Source organism: Enhydra lutris, unplaced genomic scaffold (genome assembly GCF_002288905.1).
Source record: "Enhydra lutris kenyoni isolate GAN:26980312 unplaced genomic scaffold, ASM228890v2 scaffoldscaffold16, whole genome shotgun sequence".
Taxonomy (NCBI): Eukaryota; Metazoa; Chordata; class Mammalia; order Carnivora; family Mustelidae; genus Enhydra; species Enhydra lutris.
This window is the reverse complement of record NW_019154100.1, coordinates 6,624,453-6,640,744: the sequence shown is the minus strand read 5'-3', so window position 1 is coordinate 6,640,744 and position 16,292 is coordinate 6,624,453. Positions and strand designations below refer to the sequence as shown.

The following is a 16,292-nucleotide window of genomic DNA, read 5'->3' as shown; positions in this document are numbered from 1 at the left end:
TACAGCAATTATCAGGTTTGGTAATTAAATTTTAACTTGACTGTAGAAATGACACATTAAAAAATAGGTTGGGAAGGAAACCATAAATATGTCAGACTCCGAAAACCCTGAAATGAGTTCTCTCAATGCAGAGATAGCAGATGAGATTCATCTCTTATAACCAATTCTGATTAACTGGTAGCAGCTTCTCAGAGTGCTGTGGATACCAGGGCCCCGAGCCTCAGAAGGAGCTTGCAGCTGTTAAGGCTATAAAATATAAGAAAAGGATTATTTTTTCCTGGAAGAACTTACAATTTTAATGACCAGGGGTGATCATATAGTAAAAGAAGTTTAGGAATTATATTTTTAACGTAACTTTCTTTGAAAATAATGTTGCCATTCTTAACATTAAGATTAGCATAAGGATTCTTAATGTAAAGAGGATTTTGAGGAATGGAAGTATCTTGGTGCTTGGCGAAAGTTTGGTCTTCAAAGCTATACCAGATAAATGACTGTTCAGTATTATCTTTCATCTTAAACGTTTTTAAAAACCTTCTCCATCATTTTTACCCTCACTCTTTTTTCTGGATAATACTATCAAGGCAATACTATGAAGAATTGAGAAATAGGCATCCTCTTACTTAAGTAATTTTCACTCAGTTAAAGCACCCTTGTCATGCTTCCCATTGAACAGTTTATCTCTTAAAACTCTCTGAACATGAGAGGCAAATTAACAAAATTGAAATGCTTTTAGAAATAGGCTTTAATTTCTTATTAATAAATTACTTATTAATTATAGTGCATTATAATATTCTTAGGCTGATTTAGCTATTGCCAAGGGTAATAGATCACTTAATCAATACATCTCTTTGTTTAAATTATGCAGTATATTTCCCACACAGCAAATATGTAAGACATTATTTTACACAACACATTAAATCCATTCATTTTGATTTGACAGTTCATGTTTACATAATGTATGGGCTGAATTAAGACTATCTATGGTACACTTATTTATTTCTAAACGCATTTAATACATGGAGTTTGTGCTGCCATCTCAAGTCATGGCTATGTCCCAATTATAGCCAGATCATCTATTCAGAATGACTGCATCAGCTAAGGACCAGGAAATACGCCACAAAAGGGTCTTCGGGTGGCCGCAATCGATGCGGCAAACGCAGGCTCCTGTTTTTCACATCTAGCAGAGCCCCGTGTGCATTAAGACAGAACAAATGTGTTCTTACTTTAACACGCAACGCCACCTCATTTGGTAGTCTGGTTTCTAAACCTGCAGCAGATTAATAGCAGCAAATTAGAAGGGATAGAGAAGCTGCTATAGGAAACATACTGATAGCAATGAGAAATGACAGCTGACAAGTTGTCTACAGATGAGAAAACAGAAAATCTATAAAACACACAACCTTAAAAAGCATTAGCAGACTGGGACCCGCTGGCGGAGGTGTGTGATCAGTAAACGACAATGCAACCCAACGGTCTGAAAGGGCGTCGTTATATAATAGAGCAGAGTGCGGTAATTGCTGTGCCAAATGATGGTCCTCTACCATCATGGAAAAGGATTGATTCACTACTTGAGACGACTCAGCTCCCTGGAATGTTTCCTTCTTGGTTGGGGGGCAGGGGGTTCATGGTAAGGTGAGGATTTACTGTCTTAAACCTTAAAAATTAGCAGGTGATCGTATAAATGGATCTTTTGGAATGATTAATTTGTTGACAAAGCATCTATGAGAGAGACATGCACATAATAGGTACCTAATGGAGCCCACCCGGACAGGAATACCGATGCTACTTTATGACTTTCTTCTCAAAGAGTTCCGTGGAAAGACAGCTTTGAGATTTAAATCTAGCTGGAACTTGCAGGGTCTCACACTCAGCAGCTAGTTTCTTTGACAACCATGTACTCGTTCTTGGTGATGCAGGAAAAGGTCTGGTGAGGTTCTCTGGACTTTTTTGTGCAGAAGGGACTTGGTACGTGCCTTTGCACGTGTCTATGCCATTAAAAATAATCATTGTGATAACTGTGAAGTTATATGCTATAAATTCATTACCAACGCACCACCATAATCCTTTCAAAATTTAATGTTTACTAAATACGTCCAAATTTGCTTTTGTTTTTAAGTAATTGTAAATAAGCACTCAAATGCACATGCTTATCACGATGTGAGTCCCTTAGGGAGAAAATTTCAAATGGACCATTAATAAAGGAAGACAGGATGCTATTTAGATAGCATGAGGTCCCACTTTATTGCTACTGCTATCTCTGTCTGTTACTGGATTCTTGGCTCTCTGCTGTCACATAATTGTTGAAATGGCCTGGAGTTTTCTGTACCTCATGACTAAAACATACAAAGAATAGTTTTCATCAAGTTTTTGGTGGCGTGGTAATGAAGGACATTGAACTACGTTTAGGGAGGATGACATAATCACCCTGGCCACTTGCCCATATATCCTTTTGCTCTTCTCAGACATGTAATTTTTCCCTAAAAAAACAAAAACAAAAACCTGTTATTTATGACTACCTGTCTTCAGTTTTTAATCTTTGCAAATCTAGCTACCCTCACTGTTTGAAGATGGTGTTTTTGACCCTCTGGGGGTTGGACTTTTGGTTTAATTGTTTTTCCCATTAATGGTGATGGATTTGCACGGGATTTAGCCACACACTGGTTTCCAGTTTCATTTGTATCCAGTGGCATGTGTTTGCAGAGGTAATGGATTTGCAGCCGTAGACAATTGCAAAAGCATGCGATACACAGAGAGACCAGACCCTGTGACCTTAGCTTGATTAGCCTGACACTGTACACATGTATATTTCAGAGATGATTGGATTTTAGTACTGCGGCGTTTTTAGAGTTTAAGTTTGATTGTCAAGATTTGCTTTTAAGGAAGACAATGTGCTTCAAGCTTTCTGTTTGGGAGAACTACTTAGATACATGTGAGTGCAACACGTGTTAGCCAAGTAACCGCAATTGTTGCTGCTGGTGCAGACCATACCGGCATTGTTGATACAGCTCATGTTTAGAACAAGAGCCTGTAACTTCGAATCCTGTGTCATTTGTTGTTTGCAAAAGGAAGCGAGGTGTAAATACTGCCCAAATAGCCTCTGTTGAAGAGCGATTTGTTTTGCAAGTAACAAATGGGGAAGGTAAAGGCAAAGGGTGCTTCTCTAAAATGTTGTGTGCCCATAATTTAAATTCTCTAAATTATGTGCCCATAATTTAAACTGATGCTACAGAAATGAAGTATTATTTTCACAAACAAAACATAGTGGCTTAGTCATTTTCCATTTCCCGATGATGAATGTGCCATACGTCCATATCATGTTTTTCTCAAAGGGAATGGCATACTATACTTACAGAGAAGCAGGCTTTACTGTGGAGTTGCCAAGGTAACTGACCAGCAAGGATGCAGCTCAGCAGATTGCAAAAAGACAATTGAGTACATGTGAATAAAGAAATGTGCGCGTCATCTTAAAACCCAGGAGGGCCACGGAAAATTGTGGTTTGGCTCTGCAGATCACAGAAAGGTGTTTTATTTTTATTTTTTTTTTTACTTTTATTTTTTATGAAAGCAGAAATGGAGATGTTCTGTACTAGTCCTTGAAGTGAGGTGATAGGCAGGTGGTACCCTTTTAGGGTTCCACTTCAGGCCTTGCCAAGAGCTATATAGAAAACAGAATCCTTTTAATACTGCTTCATATGAACAACCTTTCTTTTGGCTTTATAAGCTAGCTTTCACTACCTTATGGCAGCAAAAACTAAGGCAGACTGTTAGGAGTTTATAATGTAAATGGAGGATGATAACCCCTAAACAGGTACACACATGTGAGAATTAATTCAAGTTATAAAACTGAAATTTAAGTGAAGTATTATACACACACACACACACACACACAGTCCACAAACATAACACCTGTGTTTACCTCTGCAGTGCTTTTTAACTAGAAGGTATTCATCCACTCAAAAGGCATCAATAAAAGTATCCAGCTATGTCAGACACCTTCTAGGTGCCAAGAAAAAAAAAAAAAACAAAGGTAAAAAAAATTCAGTGCTGGACTTCAAGGTGTTTTAATCTCTAGAAAGAATAAGTTAGATAGGGGCGCCTGGGTGGTTCAGTGGGTTAAGCCTCTGCCTTCGGCTCAGGTGATGGCTCAGGTCATGATCTTAGGGTCCTGGGATCAAGCCTGGCATTACATCGGGCTCTCTGCTCAGTAGGGACCCTGCTCCCTTCCCCCCGCCCCCCCCCCCCCCCCGCCTGCTTCTCTGCCTTCTTGTGATCTCTGTCTGTTAAATAAATAGTCTTAAAAAAAAAAAAAAGAATAAGTTAGATAAACTCTGAAGAGATTCCTTTAGATTGTTCAAAATGCTCCTGTGCTTTGAAATGTAGGATTGTGATCGGAATTTAAATGCCTTTACATTTAGAATGAAGTAACTTCTCAGTAGGGGTTCACAAAGCTCTGTAATTTGACCCTTCTTACCAGTTTTTCTCCTTTTACCTTAATTATACTCCAGGATCACTGGCTTAATTTTTTTCCTTGAAAGGTCCCCCATTATCCCACAGTTCTTTCTTGTACAAGTTTTCACTGCTGAAATACCCAAAACCTCATCTATGACTTTCACAATCTTGCTAGTATTTTAGGAGCCATGTCAAATTCTACTTCTTACATAAATCTTTTCCAGATCTTCTCCAGCTTCCATTGCTCCTTGACATCTTTCCAGGTATTGCCAGAGGAGTTTAGACCTCAGGGATCCTACCTAGTTAGGTAGGCGTTGGTCTCCTAAGCCAGAAGGAAGGCAGGGTCTGAGTGTCCTTCTCCACAGAGAATGTGTCACATTCTCCACAGCACCTAGCACTCAGGGGACGTTGTGGAGCCCAACGGGAGAAAAAAAATCTCAAATTCTCATCGTCACTGTTTTTCTGTGATTTGTTCATTCTTGTTCTTTGGAATGGGACCATTTCCACAGGTGAGTAAATTGTTCTTGGGGAGAAGAAGCTGGGTCCTCTAAATGCCTTGTACAGACTACTTAGGAAAACTAGCAAAGCAGGTCAAAAAAGGAGTCGTCTCTCTACATACTTAGTTGAAACGTAACTTGCAGCTTCCTTCCGTCTGTTACACAGCCTTTGAAGCTGTGTTTTTAGTAGCAAAGCTATGGATGCATGAAACTACAAGCCAAATATTTTAGTTCAGTTCCCCATTTTTGGCAGCCATCCACAGAACGGCAGGGACAAGTTTTCACAGATAAAGAAACATTTTGTGGGAGTTCCTATTTTTATGCTGAAAAACTTACTGTCAGTGATCTTGCTATCCAGGGCTTTTAGTTCATTGTGAGCCTAGGGTGAGCAACCTTGAAGTTCTCAAAGTTAATTACTACATTTACAAATCCGTTAGTGACTTAAGAAAAAAGAACTGACTTGATAGGATTTATCTGTTTAAAAATTGCAACCACTAGCCAATCAGGAAGATAGAAAAACTGAACAAGATTATAGAGGTGACAAGTGTAATGGCAGTAATGTGTTGGTGGAGATGATGATACCACAGAAAAAACAGTATGTGGGAACTGATCAAACCAATTTAGCCATTTTAGTGTACTCACATCACATATCTTAAGCAATCAGCAAATCATGAAATCTGCCCCATTTCGTTTAACAAAATTACTTACCCTGAACTTTATTATCTGATTGTTTTTGTTTATTTAGAATATAGCATAGTAGAATAGATTATATTGTGTGAATTATAAAATGTCAAAATCAGGTAAAATGGAATAAAGGAGAGATACGAGGAGAGATACAAATAATAATACAGAAAACATATCCAATGCATTTTTATAAGTGTATATGAACCTTACATATACTGATGGTACTATATAATACCATAGTCTGATATGCTATGTCTAGTGAATAGTTAATACAGTTTAGATTCTTACCATTTAAAAATTACTCTTCAGACTTCACTTTGAAAAAAGGAAAAAGAGAAACTGTAGTAATTATGTAGTTTGTCAGTTCTCATGATATATTTCGTTGGTAATAATGCCCATAAAAAGAAATTACTGAAAGAATATTACGAATGTCTTCATTATTTAATAACAATTTAAATCATTAAATGTGCCTAATTTTGTTTACATGATATTTGAAAGTCTCTAAACACACCATGTTGAAAGAGTTGTTCCATGTTTTGTCCTGAAATCACTTCCCTTTAAAACAAACTTTTAACAATATCTTGCATGTTGCTTCAGTTTTCCCGGAAATTTCTAAAGAAGTGAAACCCTTCTTTAGTGTAAAAATTATTGAAAATATATCTCATTATTTGTCTTTCTATCTTGTGTCTTTCCTCTTTGTTTTCAGTGTACACTATTTTCTCGAAGGTGCACTCTGATCGGAATGTATACCCGTCCGCAGGTGTCCTCTTTGTTCATGTTTTGGAAAGAGAGTATTTTAAGGGGGAATTTCCACCTTACCCCAAGCCTGGTATGTTCTCAGTGGGGAAAAAAAGTGGTTAATTTGCTAAATTTTTCTTTTTGTTCAGTGTCCATAATTTAGATGATTTTTGATCAAATATTATTAACATTATTTGAAATGGTCTGTATATGTGACAAATTGGTTGTTGTAGGACAGTTCTAATTTTAAGATTAGAAATTTAATTACAGAAGGAAATAATTCATTTTCGAATTTTTAAAAAAATGCTTATTTCTAGTTTTCCAGTGTTGAGTTTTGTGCATCTGACAAATGACCTACCTACCTATGTTTGCATAGAAATAATTATAGCTGTACAATTATTATTTTCTGTATTAAGACTTAGATTCTTACACAGTACATTGATTTTTGCAAGACCAAACACATGTTTTAGATGAGAATGAAATATGGTATTAAAGAATTTTCAAGGAAGGTTTTACAGTATGAGATAATTTTATATAACTTCATAATAATATAATAGAGATTAATTTTCCTTCAAAATAATACCAATTACGATGCTTTATTTAATTCACCATTGTTTTAAATTATGTTACATTGGTTTGTCACAAATGCCATCAAATTAATGAAGATATAGAAAGAATAGCAAGAAAAAATGTTATTATAACTCGTAAGTAACAAAAAGGGATTTTCTGAAAATTATAGCATAGAATTAATATAAATATTATTTTCGTAGATTATATGATGAATAACATACCTGAAAACAGTCATAGAAAATAGTTAACCATGTTCTCACCAGCAGTAAGAAAAAGTAATCTTTTCATCAGTTATTTAAAAAATGTTTTTTTATGTGGCAGTCTGTGTTTGCAAAACTATGTAGCTGAACCTTTTGAACAGTAGCTCCAACGTTTGGGAAGAAAATATGTAGGTAAGGGCATAGTTTCTGGAATCAGCTGAGATTAAATTCTAATTTCACCATTTGAGAAGTTACTTAACATGAAAAATTACATATCCCATTACTAAAATTAGGGCTAATAATAGTACTACTTTATAGGTGTGTTTGAAAATCAGGTGAAATTGTGTCTGTCGAGGCCAGGAACATTCTAACAAATGATGCTATTGTTACTGTTTCTTAGTTACAGTTCTTTTGGATTTAGGAACTCATTCTCCAAAGTTTTAAAATTACATTATTTTTGTTTTGATGACCCTTTTATAATTTTGAGCTATCCCTTGAGATTAGTTTGACAGTGTCCAGAGTTTTATGAAAGAAAGTCTTCTCAAGAGAATGAATACATCAGCATGATTAGGGGATTTTCCCAAAAGATAGTTGTCTCATTGGCAGAACTTTCACACTCCTGTGTGACCAAAAAAAAAAAAAAAAAAAAAAAACGAAGAAGAAGAAAAACAGAAGACAAAATTCCCAAAGACATTGTATGACCGTTTTCTTTGTTGCATGAGATTTCTAGGCAAACTAAATAACTAAAAAGAATTTTTATTTACTTGAGGCTCTAATCTAAATTCCCAGATGGATTTTTTTTTTTTTTGGTGTGTATTTAGTTTGCTACAAATGTAAGAAAAGATTTTAGAAATATTTTGATTGAAATGATGAAGGCAGCATGTGTGAAAGTAACTTATGTCTTAACTCTGTGCTTCTTATCTAGGTGAGATTAGTAATGATCCTATAACATTTAACACAAATTTAATGGGTTACCCAGACCGACCTGGATGGCTTCGATATATCCAAAGGACGCCATATAGTGATGGAGTCCTATATGGGTCTCCAACAGCTGAAAATGTGGGGAAACCAACAATAATTGAGGTAATTTAATTAGAAACAGCAGAATTATATTTTGGGGTTTTTGTCATTTTAGTTTCAAATGTTGAAATTAAAATTATATCACAGTGGTTTTCAGTATTTTGTGCACAGAAACACGTTAGGTAACATTTGGAAATGTACCATTCCTTTCTGTTCATCTACAAAGGTCTTTGTTTTAGTTTTTATATATAAAAAAGAGCAATCTAAATTAGGGGAAACCGTTTAAAGACATTTTGAAAAGGTAGATTATTATAATAAGAATTCCATTTAAGAAAATAAACACAAACTTAAAATACTTATTTGCTTTATATATTAATTTCAAATTTTCATGTTCACTGAAATAAAGTCTTTATACAGAGATCTGATGAGCCTCTACCATGTGCTAGGTATTATGATAACTGCTGGTGGTAGAAAGATAAGTAAGAGGTGAGCCCTGCCACGAGTCTGGTCCAGTCATTGAAGCACTGGAATGGAAATCCATTGTTAGCCAACATCGTTATAACCATTCTGATTAGAAGATACTGTTTGGTGCAGAATCATAAAAGGGTAAATAGGAATTCACTTCACACGTAGAAGTTAGGCTGTCTTAGTCAGCAAAACAACACATCAAAATCTTGGAGGTATGAACAAAACCACATGATCTCTAAGAACTCTAACTGTGGCTGGTAGGCAAGACACACCCGAGGGCAAAACAGAGGTGTTGATGTTGGTAGGGGTAGATCTTTGAGGGGTTTCTAAGCCATGCTGAGAGGTTTGACCTTTATTCTGGAGGGATGGGTGGTATTAGAATTCATCAGATTCTAGCCTAGCACCTAACATCTTACCTGGAATTAGGAATTAGGAATTACAAAACAATACTAATATTGAGCCTTTAATGGGAATTAATACGTTTTAAAAATAAATGGATATAAAATCTAGATGTCTTTCCTCGTCTATTCTACCCACCAAAATCAGAATTATAATGGCAGTTAATGGCAGGAGAGTCCTTTATGCCGTAATGCCTACAGGAACTTAGATTCTAATTTAACTGATCAATTTCATAAAGGTTTAGTGGTAGTGAGCAGGGCAGCACCATAGGACCTATAAATGGAATTTCCAGGAGCTTGTACAGGTCCTGAGTGGTATGTTTTTTCTGTGGTATAAATCCTTAGGGAATTACATGCTTTGAGTTTTTCTCCAGAGTTTTAATCTGCCATAAATTTCCACGTCCGCCAAGAGAAGGTGTTTCTTCCTTTGAGTTGAAGTTTGTATTAACACAACTTTTCGATGATTTCTATTAATAAATCTGATTCCTTAAGACAATATATAGATATAGAAATAGAATATATAGACCCCTGCATCTATATAGATATAGAAAATATAGATAGAAGAAAGAAAGTTATTTTGAGTTATTGTCAAAATAATTTTTAAAAATATTCAGTGAAGTTATATGTTATTTACCTAAAATAATAGCAAATGTCATTTTTTAAATGGGAAAACACAGAGGAATTCTATTTAAATTGAAGAGCAAAACAAGAATGAACCCCTCTACCACATCTGTTACAGAATATATTAGAAATCTTAGCCAGTGCAGTAAAGAAAAAAAAAATTAAATCTGTAACTATTTAAGAAAAGAAATAGAATAGTCAATGATACAAAGAGTCTACAGACTACTGAAATTTTAAGAAAGTCTAGCAGTCAGCTATAGGCTCAATATAAAAAATTTGGTTTTATTTCTGTACATGAAAAATAAGTATTGAGAAAATAAATGTTTTTAAAAGATACCATTTTTAATAACAACAAAATTATAAGGTACTTAGAATAAATCTAACAGAATGTATGAAAAGTTTGTATGGAGAGAGTCATAAAACGTAAGTGACACTAAGATTATATAAGTGAAAAGGTAGTCATCTCTTTAACGATAGAAATGCTCGAAATCATGAAGGCATAACTTCCCCCTAATTGATCTATAGATTCAATGCAATTCCAATAAAAATTGCAATAGGTTTTTTCATGAAACTAATGTCAACTAATTCTAAAATTTGTAAAGCTGATAAATGGCCAAGAACAATCAAGCTATTCCTAAAGAAGAAAAAAAGGGGGAAAGGTTTCTTTCCTTTCCAGATATCAAGATTTACTGTAAATCTATAATAACTATCATAAGGTTGTATTGATGCAGAGATAGACAAATTAACCAGTTGCTCGAATAGAGAGCCAGAAACAGATATATCAACATAGGAAGAACGATGTATATCAGAAGCAATGGTACCGCAGATGATTAGGGAAAAGGACATCTATTGAATGGTGTTCAGAGAACTGGTTTGCCCTATGGCAAACATAAAATTAGATTCTTACTTCATAGGAAATGCAAAACTCAAGTCCAGATAGTTTAAGGATCTGAACATGAAAAGCAAAATTTTAAACCAGTATATGAAAATGTTGAAGAATATTTTTCTGAGTTTGGGGTAGGGAAGCACTTCTTAAGTAATACCGACATATTTTTACTTGAGAAAAAAGATTGAGAAATTTTACTACATTAAACTTGTCACTTGGCGTTCATCAAAACAAACCATTTAATAAATAGACAACCTACAAACTGGGAGAAGTTATTTTAAAAATATATAGCTGGCTAATGATGTGTATCTAAAATAGAAAAAAGGACTCCTATAATAAGACATGAAAATCAGAAACAAGACATGAACAGACATTTCACTAAAGACAAAAATGATCATAGGTAAAGACACTTACTCTCATCAGTAATGAAAAATGTTCAAATTAAGACCACAATGAGAATTTTACCCTTGGTAATAAGTCATTGAAGGTGGATATGAGGATTGGATAAGTATTTTGGAAAACAGTATAGTATTAAATATTTCACATAGCTGAATATCACTGTACCCTATGATCCAGCAGTCCCACTTCTAGGCATATCCCCCCAAAAAACATTTACAAACGTCCTCTGAAGGCATGGACAATCATGCTTATTGAACAATGTTTGTATAGCAAAACGTTGGATATCCACAGAACAGTGGAGACCCGAAAGTCTCTCAGCACAAGAACAGATACAAAAATTCATCAGCAGAATAGATTTTTAAAAAACGGTGCCTTTTCAAACAGTGAAGTTTTAAAAAATTTTTCTTAGTAGAGTTGACACACAATGCTACATAGTTTCAGGTGTACAACATAGTGATTTGACAATTCTCTAGTTATGCTATACTCAGCACAAGTGAAGTACCATCTGTCTCTATACAACTCTATTACAAGTCATTGAATGTTTATAGCAACAATGAACGTCAGCTTGCCCAACAACAAAGATAAATGTTGTAAACATAATGTTGAATAAAAAAACAAATCCCAAAAGACTGCACAGAGTTAAACATTTTTCTGCTCAAAAAACAAGCAAACTAAATAACGGATTATAAGCATACATGCATTTATAATAACACTATATTTAAAATAAATGGGATGATAAGCATGAAACTCAAAATGGCTACTCCTGGTTGAAGAGAGGAATAGGAGAGACACACCTGGGTTGAGCCAGGATTCTCAGGGGTTTATGATGTTTTTGTACCGTACTACTAACATAATATTATGAATATGTCAAATAATATGCTAAAAAGATAATGATGAAAATTTAGCATCTGTTTCATTTAATGTAAGTAGTGATTTATCTGTAAATAACATTTCTTTATTCATATATAGTAACATATTTACAGTATTTAAAAATATTCTATTAATATAGTCAAAAAGAGTTTTGTATATCTTAAACTCACATTTAATCAGATAACCCCCTGATTAATTTATTAAGTAGATATTTATTAAGTATCTAAAATAGATCAGCCACTGTTCTAGAAATGAGGGATCAAAAACATGTACACACATGATACCTCTCTGCTATGAAGGGCTTCACATCGTCATGATAAGTAAAATTTGATTGAGAATGTTATTGTATTTAAATATCTCATTAGAAGTGATAGAAGGACTGCATTCTGTTATAGCTGTTAAAATTAAACTTTAAATATAAATTCAGATAACAAAATTCTCTTCCTAATTTGTGAAACATACTTCGCCCTCTTTAGTAGCCTGTGACTTTAAAAAAAATTAGAATTTATGAATTTATAATAACGAAATTTGTGATAATTATGGCTAGACATAAAATCTTGCCACTAACTAGAAAATGTCCAATGTTTCTGAGTTTTAGCCATGAGATCATCTAACAAATAGTAGAAAATGGATACTTCTTTCCTTTGAGAGTACGATTAAATTTTCTGCAGGGTAAACCTTTAAAATCAGGAAGATTCTCAGGTCTTTTTTGCTTCCTTTCAGTTGCTTCTTGGTGAACAATAGTTCCTGATTTATTTTAATGACTAGTCTTAATTTTAGTGTCCTTGGTGAACCTCATTGATAATGTGTCCCAACAGCAACAAGGAAGTCATTAAATTCAACAGAAATTTGACAAATTGCGGACAGAGAAATCCTTTTAACTTTGTGCAATAATATGTTTTTCAGAATATGTACTTTGAAATATTTGGAATATTTGAAATATTTGGAGTATTTTCAAATATTTATTTGTTTATTCCAAAATTCTGGTGTTCTATTTTTCCTTTCAAATCTTATTTCCGTTAAGTGTGATTTCCTTCATTTAAAGCTCAGATACGACATTGTAAAAATCTTTGATATTTATTTTTAAACGGGGAAGATTGTTCTTTTTTATTTGAGTCAGTTTTGTCCCACTTTCTTATCTCAGTGCTCACTCCAGCTGGAGTCACTGCCAGGAGGCTGTTGTTGGGACGCTGAGACTATTACATGGTCATTTGTTGTTTTTGAGGTACCGCAGACCTGTCTGAGTGATTTAATATCTGTTATGAAGTTAATTATTCCTTAATTTTTGAAGCCATATCCTGTTGTTGGCCTTTGCTTTGTTTGTTGTTTGCAGTGACTGTTTCTGAGTTGACTTTGATGTAAGTTCATTGGCTCTGCAAATGTTTACTAATATTGGACTCTACAAAGGGATTGATTTGTGTTTTGGGGCATAAGCCTTATAGACTATGATCCTTACTGCTCTACTCCCATCCTAAGGGAGATATGATTTCTAAAGGGTCATACATGCATATTTTGACTGGATGGTGTGCAGTTTGGTACTGAATACAAGCAACACAGAAGATAAGCTTTTTTTTAAAAGGTGCTTCTTAGCATAATCCTCAAGCTCCATTGAAAAGTACGAAAATGTATTGTATTTTTTCTTTTGTTTTTGAAATCTTAGATGGGCAGCGGTAAGTAATTTCTAATGGTTAATCCATTTACTAATGACGCATCTGCATTGCTGCTAGCACTTAACACTCTTCCGTAAAAGGGTCTTCCTGATTTTAACTTTTTGTTTTAGCATGTTAAATAGACTTGCCTAATTATTTATTTTCCCATAACATTGCTAAAAGCTCTGAGTTGTTCTTGCCTGGAGAAGGCACATTTTGTGAGTACATAAATAATGAAAATGGAAAGAACGACAATTTGTTTTCATTTTGTCCTTAATGAATTCTGTTTCCCAAATAACATTTCACTTCTTTAATATGATTTTCTTTTTCTAATAGATAACTGCCTACAATAGGCGTACCTTTGAGACTGCAAGGCATAATTTGATAATTAATATAATGTCAGCAGAAGGTAGGTATGGAAGATATGTGGCTGATTGTTTTCTTATTTGCAAGAAGTATTTCATTATATCTGTGCAAAATACAGTAAAGGGTTTTCAGGTACCACATACCTAATGTCACTAACAAAATGGTAATGTGTAGAAAAGAAACCCAAGCAATCTATAACTGGTTATAAAATATCATGATGGGTGATGGCGCTGAGAAGCTCAGACTAGAGAGCCAAGCACATAGGCCACTTATCTCTGCAGGCTCTCATTTCATCTTCTGCAAAATGAGACTAAGACTAGCATTTCTCTCCCAAGTCTGGGGTAAGGAAGCAGTCCATGAGATAAGGATTGAAATGTGCTTAAAACAGGGCAGAGCACAGGGTGCACAATCAGTCCCTTAGTAGCTAGATTTATAATTTTACTTTGAAACTGATCATTGGTAGTGGTTTAACTGTATGTGAGGACAGAGAGTTGTTGATGGAAATAAACTGGAATTTGGGTCATAGTCTCCTTCCTAAATAGCTAATCATGCATTGTCCGAGTCCATCAGCAATTTGGAGTTACATATACGTGAATGCTAAGTGATTCCCAAGGATTTGGAAGGTTATTATATTCTAAGAATCGTGCTCTCAAATAGTCTGATCTGATTTTGGCATTTGATTGGGAAAAATACATACTTCTAAAAACTTTGTAGTTAAAATTTATATATCACGGGATATGCCTCTCTGCCCTAGATATCATTTCTGAGGGTAACAGAAGGAGAACGGACACAGCATTTTTACCCCTAAAATTAGTAAAACAATCATGCACCCTTAATAGGTAATTCAGAGTTCTATTTGCTAATACAATTAAATGAGCAAACATGAAACATTTTATTAGGACCTACTTATGGAATTTGTGGTAGTTCAGTAAAGGTTGAGTTAAAAATTGCCTTTATACTATATGAAGGAAAGTAATTTCTATAGACTTGATACTGCACAACATAACCTGGTAGATTGCTTCGAGATTTTGAACCCTTTTACGTGAGTTTTTCCCCAGGTATTTTGGCAGTATCAATTGCAGACCACAAATATGCCAGTTTAAAGTTTAAAGTGGCCTTCATATATGAAAAGCAAGTCAAAATGCCAGTTCTGTGGGCCTGGACAGAAGATTCCCTGTCCCCTTTTCTACTTCCCAAGGGCTTTTGGTAGGTATTCCTGCTTGGAACAGGAAGACTTTTGCCCCCACCTTCAATTGTAATTAGATGCTTGCATCCAGTATCCATAGTGGGATCCATCGTGGGATACCACTAATGATCAGAATCATCACAAAACTCCCTCTCTCCTTAGGAGTTCCTCAGTGTAATGAAATGGTTACCAGACAGTGCGCTTGGATCACTAACATCACCATTATGCTCCCAAGGTTGGGGGGGGGTCCCCGTTCTCAGGTACAGGAGCCCCTACAGACAGAAGGACAGGTTGGTCTACAGTTTGAACTTCCTCCTTGAGTTTGATCTCAGTTCTGGTAGATACAGAATACAGAATACAGGTGTTTGATATGCAGGGACCCGTGTTCAAGCAGATACTAATGGAAGACTGCTAGACCTCTGCAGGATTGGAGGTTGGCTTTACAGGCTGTTCATCTGCATCGGGGATTCTGAAGGTGGGCTGGTCAGGGAGGAACACCAGATGGGATTTGGAAGCCTCTGCTTTTATCTCAGGCAGAGCTGCCCTGCTGCCTTTTATATATGAAAGCCAGTGAACCAGGTAGCATGCCTCTATCCGTGCTGGTCTGGATGGACTGTCTTCGGGCAGGAGGATGGACACATCTTTAAGCAGGGCCTCCATACACACACACCATTTTCCCCAGATGAGGTTAGGAAAAGAAACAGCAAGAGTGGCATTTCAGGATAATCATGCTCCGTCTGACTCCCCACCCAGCTGTCTCCTGCTCTGGGAGACCTAATAGGAAATTAGTCATGTAGCATCACAGAGCACAAAGCTCAAGGAGAGGACATAGAGTGATTCTCTAAATTGGTTTGAGAGCCTCAGAGGCCTGCCACCAATCTGTTGGCCTACTGTTCCCTTGGCCCCTGTGATGTCCAAATATAGTAGGCATGGGATTTCCCCAAAGTTAGAAAGCTCCTGTGACTCATCTTTGAAAGAGTTGGCAGTAGTGCTCGGCGCGGTAGACGGCCAGCAGCTGCTCGGCCCAGAGCCTCTAAGGGTGTGGCGGCAGCGGGTCTCCGAGAGGAGCCACGAAGCTGGGTCACCTGGATTAGGAAAAACCAAGTAACAGTTCTCCAAAAAGGAGCATTGAAAATAGGAAAGCTGTTTTGCATGCTTCTTTAGAAAAGTGGGTATAAAAACACTGAGTGAAAGAATGGATGGTGGACTTCTAGCACACTCAAAACTATCTTTGGTATTATTTATAAATATTATTTATTGCCAGGAAACTGTTCTTCATGACATATTTATG

The 16,292-nt window shown here is 35.6% G+C and overlaps 1 protein-coding gene across 6 annotated transcripts in view; it reads left to right on the top strand.

The window, feature by feature from the left end:
* The window catches only part of LOC111147298 (sarcoglycan epsilon), a 66,844-nt gene that overhangs the window by 20,026 nt on the left and 30,526 nt on the right, over nucleotides 1-16,292 (top strand). For 5 of the 6 annotated variants that reach the window (XM_022503260.1, XM_022503258.1, XM_022503263.1 and 2 more), the window contains 3 exons: nucleotides 6,337-6,459; nucleotides 8,064-8,221; nucleotides 13,786-13,858. In XM_022503260.1, the coding sequence (XP_022358968.1) occupies nucleotides 6,337-6,459; nucleotides 8,064-8,221; nucleotides 13,786-13,858 (354 nt within the window). The remainder of the gene's footprint in view (nucleotides 1-6,336; nucleotides 6,460-8,063; nucleotides 8,222-13,785; nucleotides 13,859-16,292) is intronic. The other variant, XM_022503264.1, reaches the window with a different exon arrangement.